The sequence below is a fragment of the Camelus bactrianus genome, chromosome 28 (genome assembly GCF_048773025.1).
Source record: "Camelus bactrianus isolate YW-2024 breed Bactrian camel chromosome 28, ASM4877302v1, whole genome shotgun sequence".
NCBI classification, from domain to species: domain Eukaryota; kingdom Metazoa; phylum Chordata; class Mammalia; order Artiodactyla; family Camelidae; genus Camelus; species Camelus bactrianus.
Genome location: NC_133566.1, coordinates 16,276,326 through 16,287,461, shown reverse-complemented (window position 1 = coordinate 16,287,461; position 11,136 = coordinate 16,276,326). Strand labels below are relative to the sequence as shown.

Below are 11,136 nucleotides of genomic sequence, written 5' to 3'. Positions count from 1 at the left end.
AGAGCACATGCGTAGCATGCACAAGGTCCTGGGTTCAATCCCCAGTACCTCCTCCAAATATAAATAAGTAAATAAACCTAATTAACTGCCCTTCATAAAACAAACAAACAAAGAAGTAAAATGGAAAACTGATTCAAAAGACCTTGAAATATAGTCATGAAGAACAACAGTGAAGGAGAGGTAGCGTATAGAGAGCACACAGAATCCTGTAGGAAGGGGAACCACCAGACAGTTTTTAAAACAACAAAGGAAGGCTGAGATAATGCCAGGGCTCTCTAGACCACAGCAATGGACCAAGAACAGCAAGAAGAACAGGACATTTGAACAGCATTAAGGGAGGCTGCCGAGTCCAAGCAGCCAAGTCCAGAAATTTCTAAGGCCAGGGGCCAGAAAGTGCAGCAAAATGTCCAAAGATGTGGCTGTCATGTCAGTGAAGCCTCATTGTGCAGCCTGAGGGGCACCCCGGGGCCAAGAGGAAATGGCCCTTTTAATCTGCATAAAGTCTATAGGATAAGGGAAGACTAGACTGAAATCCTAGCTTTAAGTAAAAAGTTGTATTATGCAAAACTGAAAATGTGTACCCTCTCTTCTGGGAATCATCCTAAGGGGGAATAAAGTCAGATAAATGTTCATCTCAGTTTTGCTTAAAATTGTGAAAAAAGAAAAAACAATATACATACTTCGTAATAGGCATTTAGAGAAATGAATTACTGTACATCCATAATGGGCTACAGTGTAATATGGGCCTTGACAGTGCTGGTTTTTATAGAGTTTGAAAGCTGGGAATGACACATTGTTAAATGATAAAAGCAGGATACAAAATCATCAGAACTTAGTACATTTCTAAATATATCTATATGCACAGAAAAAGTCTGGAAGAATGTGCACCAAAACGTTACCCCTCATTGTCTTTGACTGCTAGGCTCGCAGGTGACTGTTCCTTTTCTCTTTTTTGTATGTCTCTATTGTCTACAATGAATATGGAGTATTTTAAAATATTTTTTAAATGACAAAAAAGATGAAGAAACACATTTTTTAAGTGCATAGAGTGATTGACAACAAATTTAGTGTGGTGGTTACCTCATGAGAGGAAGGGAGAAGGATGAGGGAGGGGCTTCAAACTTAGTGTTAATGTGTATCTCCTAAGTTAGCTGGTGGGTTCTTAGGTGTTTGTTTTAGTCTTTATGCCTTCTGTTTGTCTTAAATATTTAATAATGCATTAAAAACTAAATATAGAAAATCAAAGCTCTATCCACGTCACTACTTAAAATTTTTAAAAGCCATCTGCATAGTTCCCTTTTCCTCCCTAGAGGGCAAGGAGCTGTTATTAAACCCTGAGACAGCTAGGAATTTCCATCCCAAACGGCCATTTCTCCTTTTGTTCTTTGTGAGCAGGACTTCTAGTTCCTAAACCTGCTGTGATTTTCCAGTTGAAGAGAGGTGAAGAGCCGTAGAAACTTGATTTTTAGGAAGCTGAAGAGAGAGGAGGCCCAGGGGGTGCCGCTGTAGGTACGTGTGAACCGGGCAGGTGGGACTTTGCCAGATGGTTCACTGAGAGTCCGCTCCCTGAGGTCTCGCAGGCCCGTGGAGAGGGTCCCTACCATACCAGGCCTTTGCCTGGAAAGCCTGTCCCCCAGATAGACACATGGCTTTCTCGTCACCTTTCTCAAGTTCTTGCTCAAATGTCCCACATTCTCAGTCGGGCCTGCCCTGAGCACCCTAATAAGTAAAACTGAACTCCGCCCATCCTTTTCTGCTCCCTGGCCCCTCACTCCCCAGCTCTCTTCCCAGCTCCATCTTCCTAACATACTATATCTTTACTTCTTTATTTTATTTTTGTCTGTCCACGCCTACTCTCCAATTAAAATGTAAACTCCACGAGAGACCTTTGTTTTATGCTTTTCACTGTCTCCCCAGCGTCTGGAACAGTACCTGGTACATAGCACACACTCGGATATTTATCAGAGGAATGACTCAGTGGCGCTGTGCATAGCAAGGCCCTTTGCCTTGGTTTTTCTTGGGGGAGCTGGTTGAGACCTATCTTTATTTCAACTCTGCTAACATTTTCTTATCTTTCCTGCTTGTCCTGTAGCGAATCTCCCTCCTCTTCCTCTAAAACACCGTCCAGCCATCCTGGACAGCTCACTTTCTCAGGTGGTAGCCTCCCTCCCTGCTTATCCTCTGCCATTTACCCTCATGGACATGTAACAAACTGCCCAGCCATTTCTCTGCTTCTTTGTGTCTCTCCTGTTGTTCTGCGTGTGTATCTCTTCCTGAAATGCTCCTCTCTTGGCTGTTCACGTGGTTAACTTGTCTTTTAGATCTCAGCTTAAATGTCACTTCTAGATGACCATTTTTTTAAATTTAAAAAAATGTGTTTTTCTTTGGAGGGGGGAGGTAATTAGGTTTTATTTATTTAAGTGGAAGCACTGGGGATTGAACCCAGGCATGCACTCTACCATTTGAGCTACCCCTCCACCCCTAGATGTTCTTACGGGTCCTTTCAAGGAAGCCCCCACTCCAACTCCTAATCATTATTTCCTTCACTGTGCTTATCACCATCTGTTATATTTTGTTTGCTTTATTTATTCTTTGTCTTCTGTCTAGTAGAATATAAGCATCATGATGGCGGCTGTCCTGTTTATTAGAATCCCAGTGACTTTTATTGTCACTTAGGCACCTAGTGAATATCTATGAACGAATAACTGAAACTTGTTTAGTGGGCTAACCCACCTTTCATTTTTAGTCTTTTTTCTTTTGCCATTTTTCAGCCTCTCTGTGATGTTTTTCTTTTGAGGAGCTACCAATAAACCAGACAGTATTTTTTATTCGTTCTTTTCTTAACATATACAATGTTTTCTTTTTCCCTGGCACTAACCCAGTTATATCTCTGTTTTCTATTTGTCTCAGACCAGAAGGCTAGACTTGAGAGCCAGGACTCAACTCAAAGGCAGGATGTTTCTAAAAGAGTAACAATAGGAAATCTGAGTACTCTGAGCAGCAGTGTGCCCAATTATATCTCTCTGCCTCTCTTGCAGTGAAGTATGGCTAATCAAGCCAATGAAATACTGATGTATCAGTTATCAGGCCAATGATATATTGATATAATTGGAATTCGTTGGCTAGGACTTCTGGAAGGGCACCATAAGAGAGGTACACCCAGGCCGATAACTGTCCTATCACGGTGGTGCGGGCTCACAGGCTCTGGAAGGGAAGTGGAGCCAATGGCTGAGGGTATGAGCAGAGGCCCAGAGGTAATGACCAGGCACAAGACTCACACTTGAATTACTCCTTTTGCCAGTTTACTCCAAGCCTGATTTCCTGTCTGCCTTCCTCTCTGGCTCCCTGAGACCTTTACCACCTCTCTCTTCTGTTGAATCTCAAACCTCCGTTTGCCGCCCAAACCCTTCCTTTTCTTTCCAGTTTTTCCCTCTTCCATGGTGATTAATGGATTCCTCATTTACCTCTCTTAACATCAATTTTCACATCAAAGTTAATGGCCTTTGATGGCACTGTAGCATCCTGAGGAAGGCAGGGATGCTTTCCTGGCAGGATGTTGTGGCAAACACAAAGACAGACTAGAAGGAAGCAGAGGCTCTCACTAAATTTAGGAAAAACTCAAGGACAGTCTATCCTTATGAGATAATGGGGACTCAACTGTGGGTTTTTATCCCAAGGTATTCCAACTACACTCTACTGCTTTACGACACCAATTTATGTGTTTGGGCCACCTGCTAGTGTCCATTCTAAAGCTGGGCCTATGCAAATAAAAACAGGGTTATGAATGAAGTCCAAGTTTTCTAAAAGATCACAAATGAAGTCAAGAAAAGCAATGAAGGCCATATTAGTTTCAGACACTTATACCTTCTCTGCAAGTACAGAGGATATTCTGATTCAGTTATTGATCATCTAAGTACCCTGGGGATACTCCTTGCCCTGTGGAGCTTTATCTCTGGGTGTATGTGTGTTGGGAGACACCCAATAAACAAAAGTAATAACCGTATGTTAGAAAGAAAGAAGCACTATGGAATAATGAAGAAGTGTGGTCAGAGAAGGCTTCACTGGGAAGTTGAACAAAAGCTTGGAGGAGGTGAGAGAGCAGGCGTGTGGACGTCTGGGGAAGGATACCCAGGCAGGTGAGCAAGCACAAAAATTCCATAGTGTAAGCATGCTTCACCTAAAGAGTGACGAAGATGCCAGTGTGGCTTCAGCAGAACAAATGAGGGGAAAGTAGTAGGAGATGAGATCAGAGGGCTAGAGTGTGTGGATTATGAAGATTTTGAGGGGCTTTGTGGGCCAATGGAGAGACTTTGGCTTTTGTTCTGAGATAGGGGTACAGTTGTGTTGAGAATAGAATGAGAAGTGAGACCAGTCAGCAGGCAATGGGCCGCGGAGACGCAGTAGAGGGGAAGCGACCGGGTCGGGGTGAGCATCCTTTGGGATGCAGGCGCCTCCCCTCCGAGGGAGCACAGCAGACAGAGAGGAATCCGGGTGGGTCGGGGCGCCGCGCTCTGCCAGCTACAGTTGCCCAGGGTGAATTTCCTGGTAAGACTGGGTTTGGCGCGGCCAAGCATGTCTTCCGGGGCTGGAGCCCAGAGTAGGCACCGAGGAAGGCGCAGCCCTTTGGGTGTCCAGTAAGAAGCTCTCTGAGGGGCCGACCTCTCCGGAAGACCAGCACCGCCGCGCGCCGTTGCGGAGACACTTCCGGGAGCAGAAGGCCGCCTGACCCGTGCCCCGCGGGGTCCTGTGGGAAGCGGCGTCCTGTGACGCGACCGCGCCCGCGCCCCGCGGAGGATTCTGGGAGCTGTAGTTCAGTCGCGAGCTCGGAGCGGCGCGACTCGGCCCGGCAGGCTCCTAGATGCCTTTGTCGCCGGCAGGGCTTCCTCTGTGTCGTTCGTGAGGTCGAGCCTGGGGTCGAGGAGGGCTGAGCGCGTGTCCTTCTGAGTCTGAGTAGCTGGAAGGAGGGCGGGGGTGGGGGGGTCCTGGGTCGGGGAGCGAGGCTGCCCTGAGAGGGTAGCACTCGCGTTCAGGGCCTCTGGGTGGACCCGAGCGGTGGACCCCGGGCCCCTCGCGCGTTCACCGCGCCCTTCTCCCGCCGCAGTCGTCGCCTGTGCCGGCGGGGAGGGAGTCGTTATGGAGACTGGGGGCAAAGGTGAGAATTTCGGAGGGATGCGGCCCCTGCTGGAGACAAAAAAGGAGAAAGGCTGCCCTCTGGCTGGGGCAGGCTCAGGAAGGACGAGCATCACGTCTTCTCTGGGAGAGAGCCCTTTCCTACCAGTTGGTCTCACGTTGCGGTTTAAGGGGAGCCCGCTACCTGCATTGCCCTGCTGGGCTTTGGAATGATGCCTCCCTTGCCCCCTAAATCAACAGGTCTGACAATTTGGTTTTTCATAATGATTTTCTTTTGTTCTCACAGGAACCCCATAAGACAATTATGGGGGAAGCAGACTACCGAATAGGCCCATTTGGCGGATGGGGAAAGTGAGGATTCGGGAATTCACAGGATTTGTTTAGAGTCCTGCATTTCCCCCCCACAAGACCCATTGCTTTTCTGAACAAGCCAATGTTGAATCTGAAAAGCCAGTGTTCAAAAAGAATTTAACCAAGTCTTTCATCCTGTGAGCCTGGAATAGAACAGGAGTGACCCACTGAGGCATAATTTGACCCATGGGGGCTTTGAGATTATTTTGACTGTCACTCAGCAGATGAGAGATAGAAATACGTATTTAATTTAAGTGTCCAGGATCTCGTAGCAGAGTTCTACTGGAGTTTAAGGGCGGAGTAGGAGGAACCTGAGGCAGCCATCCATGATCACAATTGTCTTGATTCAGAGATATTTTGGGATTGTCCCTTGGTTCCCTGTGTTGACTCTTAAGTGACAAGTCACTATGTATGGCAGTTTCTGTGAGTTTACTGCAAGTAAGAGTAATCACAGTGGCTCCTGTTTCCACTTACAGGGTCACTTTCTGAGGACCTTCAGAAAAGTGACCTTCCCCATGCTGGAAACCCAAAAGAAAAGGGCCTCACCACTGTGCTGCTGACCCCTGCATCCCAGGTGGGTTTACTTTTCTTCTGTTTTTCTGTTCTCGGAACATGAATACGGTTTCTTGTATTGTTATGGGTTTGCTCAACCTTGATTCCTAGACCTCTGACTTCAGCCCGATAAAATGATGAGTGGTGAACCTGACAGTAATTGCTCCTCACTTATGCAGACCTTTCCCTCCTAGCATTGGTTCTCAATCCACTTAGTGCTAGATGCACACTTACCAGCCCTTCAGTACTGTAATTGACCTCCTGGTGAGATGCAAAGGAATATAAGCCAGTTGGCTCTCCCTTGTAAAGTTTACTGAGGAGATAAGATACAGATAAGTAAAATAGTTAAATGGCAAGAAGAAACGTATGTATTTTTTAAATACAGAAATCACTGGTATAGACAAGTCATAAAAAGCCCTAGAAGAGTTTTTCCATCCTGTAGAGTATTTGGAGGGGAAAATGCTGGGTTAAAAGCTGCACTTTGAAAACCAAGAGAGAGTAGGTAGTTGGAAAATAAATACAGGAATGTTCTAAGAGAAAAAACAACTTTGCAAAAAAGTCTCCAAGTGATGAGAGAGTCGGAGGTCTTCAGGGGGAATGGGTGCCACTGTGGAGTGAGCTGGAGTGTGATGAGGGAAACGTAGGTGTGTTGTAGCCAGACCATGGAAAAATCCACACGGGGTCTTATTCCAAAGGCACATAAGGCCCCATGAAAGTTTTTAGAGGCCCAGCAAGACGAATCATGCCCTGACTGATTGACGAGAGAAGGTTAGTCACGATGATTCTGTAGGACTGGCCTAGGACACTGGGAGGTTGGCAGACCCCGTGGCAAAGGCACTGGGAGTGCTCGTCAACCTCAGGCCTGCCTGACAGCACACAGGTACCGACAATCCACGTAAAACGCTGGGAGAAAACAAGTTCCAATTCTGATCTAAATTTGTAGATCCCTTTCAAAGGGCATACGGGAGAGAAGGTCAGTGGCATCTGCTGGACAGCGTGTGACTGGTCTGCCTGTGCCCTCCAGCCCCAGCGCACACACTGAGCAGCAGCTCCGTGAATGGGTTTGATTGCTGAGGTTTTTCTCAGAACTACAGTCTGAAAGGAACTGCTGGATAATCTGTTACTGCTGCACTGTTTGTTAAAAAAAAAAAAAAAAAAGGAGACTACAAATTATATTGCTTGTGTTGAAACTCCTGAGGCATGTGGCCTTAAGGGACCATAACTTAAATAAAAGGGGTAGTAATTTCATACTTCAAGTATTAGACAAAGTTAAATTATTTTGAGTAGAGGATTTTCAAAGTAGGTAGTTCTTTTATTTTATTAAGTGGATTATTTTACCTTTTGTTTTTGGAGGATATATATCATATATATATACACATATATATCGTATACCATATATATGTGTGTGTGTGTGTATATATATGATATATATTATATATTAAATACTTGAATGCAGAATATAAACAAAATTAACCGTTATATGTAAATACATCTTTGGGGGGCTATGGCAAAAGTCGGGGTTCAAAGAGCCATGGCTGGTTCATTTACTGGCATACCAGGGACTCGTCTGTTTTAATATGTCTCCATTAAATTGAAGTTGTATAGAAAAAAATTTTTTATAAATTTAGAAAAATGATTAGACGTTAATCAGCAGTAAACAGATTCAGCTATAGATTCAAAGGAGCATTACCCACTCTACTTACTCCCTCTATCTACATTTTAGTGCACAGTCTAAATTTTGTGCCTGTCATTCAGATCAGGGTTAGGCCAAAGGAAACACTCCTGCAATGTTTTCAATGTTCTGTACACTTATGCTTCCCTCCCACCTCTGTTCCCATGAACACTTTTATAGAGCATTCCATGTAAACTTGTTTCTGCCAATTCTTATTCAAGTATTCCTTACTTCATTTGTGTCTTTGACAAATATTTACAATGTTCCAGCTCTGAACCAGCAACTAGGGCTGCTTCACTGAGTAAACTTAGACCTGGCCTCTGCTCTCTCTGGAGGTTAACGTCTAATGGGGCAGACCAACGTTAATCACGAAGTCCCCTCAAAGTGTGGGTAACCCGAGAGAAGGGAAGGAACATGGTGCTACAGTCCAGAGGGTCAGGGAAAGCTTCCCTGAGGAGGTAGCACCTGAGCTGAGATCTGAAGTGTGATTAAAACAGCTGAAAGGACGGGGCAAGCGGAGAACATTCAGGAACAGAAAGTAGCACATGTGAAGGGGCAGAAGGGAGCGTGGCACATATTCCAAGCAGCTGAAAGACAGTTACCAGCTGGAGCACAGAGAATGCAGGAGGAGTAGCGTTCAGTGGGGTAGAGAGTAGGTGGGGGGTGGGTCAGACCAATCAGGGCCATTATGAAAAATGGCAAGAACACTGGGAACTTTCATAGTAATTGGGCTTGAAATGCTGTTTTACAAATCAATCTATATACTGTGACATGCATAGCAAACTTCCTAATTTTTAATATACATTAGACTGATTTTATTCACGAAGGAAAACTAGAGAGAGAAGTAATTCGTATTTTCCTAGGCAACTTTGTACTTACTAGAGGCCACGCCCAGATCCAGAGCAGAGAATGGTCCTGGGGGAAAATACTTAGTGCAGAGAAGGATTTCTTGAACCCCTTATATTTTAAAACCATACCACAAAGAAAATACTTAATTCATAATTATATTTTCTCTACTTTCCCGTGTCTAAAGAGTAAGGATTTCTATAGTTCTATAACTTGTCAATGCGTAAACTAGTAACTTGGTATTTGCAGATTTACACTGAAGTTTTCCTTCCCACAGCAGATTACACGCGGTTCTGATGCGTGGAGGTAAGGAGCATCTGAGGCTACAAATGCGCCAGAGGGTCTTAGTGTTGGAAGGGAAGTTAGAGGTCGTTTTGTCTAACCTTCCTGCCTTTCCTGTCTTCCTTCTCTTGTGCCGACAGTTTGAGTCCATCCCAGCACCTTCCGGAAGGAGGTCCCTGGGTGAGCACTGATGTGTTTCGTTTTTCAGGAGTCCTTGATGATCAGGGATATGGCTGAGGCTCTCACCCAGTGGGGGCAGCTGAACCCTCCTCAGGGAGATGTGCCTGAGAAGCATAGGAATCTGGTCTTGCTGGGTAAGGATGGCTCCCCGCCCCCTGTGAATTTACCCAGTGTGGTACCTTTGCTTCCTCAGTTCCTAGGAGCCCTGAGGTGCTTAGATTCAAAGATTTTTAATCCCTGTGTAAGGTCTGAGAACAGGCAATTTCTGCTCTTCTTGTTTCTAAATATAGGTTTAACACTCCTGGAGTTAGAAATGGACACCTTTTTAAAATTGAATTTGCCAAGGTCATAGCATCCTTCTTCCCTACTCCCTGACCAAGGATGTTGAGACAAAGTTCTAGTGGAAGCACCTCTTAATAAATGGGTGCTTATTTTAATAGGGAGAGGAAAAAAAAAGTGATTCAATTGTTCTGAACTCAAATGGACCCCATATCAGTCTTCCTACCTTCTTCAGAGAAATTCAGAACCAACCTCTCTCTCTTACACTGTCTTCCCCAGCAACCAAGGAGCTGACACTGGACCCTTTACCAGACTCCTTTATCTTTCCCCATGAACAGGGCTGCCAATTTCCAAGCCTGATGTAATCTCTCAGTTGGAGTGTGGGGAGGAGCTGGAGAGAGAAGTCTCAAAAGCAGCTAGTCCAGGTGAGTGATTGTTGGAAACAGTGAACATAAAACCCAGATGGTCCGTGGAAGAGCATCTTTGAAATGCTTGATTTTGCTAGACCCCTGGAAGGGTTGAAGTGAACTGGAGATCTGTTATAAAGTCATAATGTTATTTTTTAGAAAGTAAATACTTTCTACCCTTTCAGACTAATTCTTTTTCCCAAATAAGGTGAAATAAAATCAACATTTAACGTTTGTTAGTAATTTGCCTGGGTGCAAGGCTCTAAACCAGGCTTTTTCATATATGTTATTTTATCTCGGCAGGATAGTGTGACTTTTTGTCTCAGACCAATGACTGTGAATTCATTTCTGAGTCTTTACTTCCCTTCCTCTCTGTCTAAGCAGAGGCAGCATAGCATAGTGGTTAAGAATGTAGACTTTGCAATCATTCTTAGGTTCAAAAGCCAATCTCAACTACTTACTAACTCTGTGACCTTCAGCAGGTGAGTTAGCCTTCCTATGGCTCACATTCCCCAGCTGTGAAATGCTATCATTATAGCGCTTACCTCATAGGGTTGTTGTGAGGATAAAATGATATAATCCGAGAGAAATGCTTAGAACAGTACCTGGCTATCTGGTAAGCAAAGGAGAGCTAATGATGAAGTCCTGCTAACTTTTCTTTCAGAAAATGTCATGGATTTGAGCCTGTCACTTCTGTCCAACTGGATACTGCACTAGACTACGAGCTAATTTTACTTTCTTTAGTCTTATCCTCGTCCACTTAAGACAGCGTAACACTGCCGGATTCCCCACAGTGAGCTGTTCACTGTGCCAGTTCTGTGTTTCTCTGTCTTCAGGACCTTTGTCGGTATACCTGCCCCTGCCTAGTCATTTTACCTTCTCTGTCCATCTTGAACCCTTAACACCGGGTAGGCAAGGCTCTGACTATCCTCCACTAAGCATATGTTCTCTGCAAATGTTTGAGGCTTCCCCTTAGCTAAAAGTCCATTTGCCTTTAATCTATTTCTACCTATTTGTCCTGGAAATCCCAGCCTCTTCTGATTATGATAAACATTGTATTGTCTTGATCTATTTCATGGAGAGTCATGGTGGGAATAGATATTAATGACCATTTAAGCCTGGAATATTTAAACACTTCTAGCAGTACAGTTTCTTCCCCAAATCTTACCAGGAAGCCTAGAATTCAGGGGCAGGTGTCCTGACAAGTTGGGGACCAATCTGAGCATGTGGGGATTTGACCTTCCCCTGCCCACACACTACTCATTTTTTTTTTTTTAACTTGGCTATGTTTTACTGTTTCTAATTTGTTGAGTATGAATAGATCAGAGATTGTCAGTTGCTTTTTAATTACTAATTGAATTTGTAAATCTGGACCACCTCGAATGCTAGCTTCTAGGATTTGTGTCTCACTTGGGGACAGTGGAACCAACAGAGATT

The 11,136-nt window shown here is 44.6% G+C and overlaps 1 protein-coding gene across 4 annotated transcripts in view; it reads left to right on the top strand.

Moving 5' to 3' along the window:
• The window catches only part of ZNF892 (zinc finger protein 892), a 40,122-nt gene that overhangs the window by 20,399 nt on the left and 8,587 nt on the right, over positions 1-11,136 (top strand). The window contains exons 1-4 of one of the 4 annotated variants that reach the window (XM_045519579.2): positions 4,748-4,901; positions 5,958-6,055; positions 9,042-9,147; positions 9,631-9,717. The exons of 1 other annotated variant lie outside the window; for it this stretch is intronic. In XM_045519579.2, coding sequence (XP_045375535.1) covers positions 9,051-9,147; positions 9,631-9,717 — 184 coding nt within the window. In that variant the 5' untranslated portion in view covers positions 4,748-4,901; positions 5,958-6,055; positions 9,042-9,050. Of the gene's footprint in view, positions 1-4,747; positions 5,371-5,957; positions 6,056-9,041; positions 9,148-9,630; positions 9,718-11,136 lie in introns of those variants that run through there. 2 more of the 4 variants (XM_074354535.1, XM_045519578.2) reach the window with 2 other exon arrangements.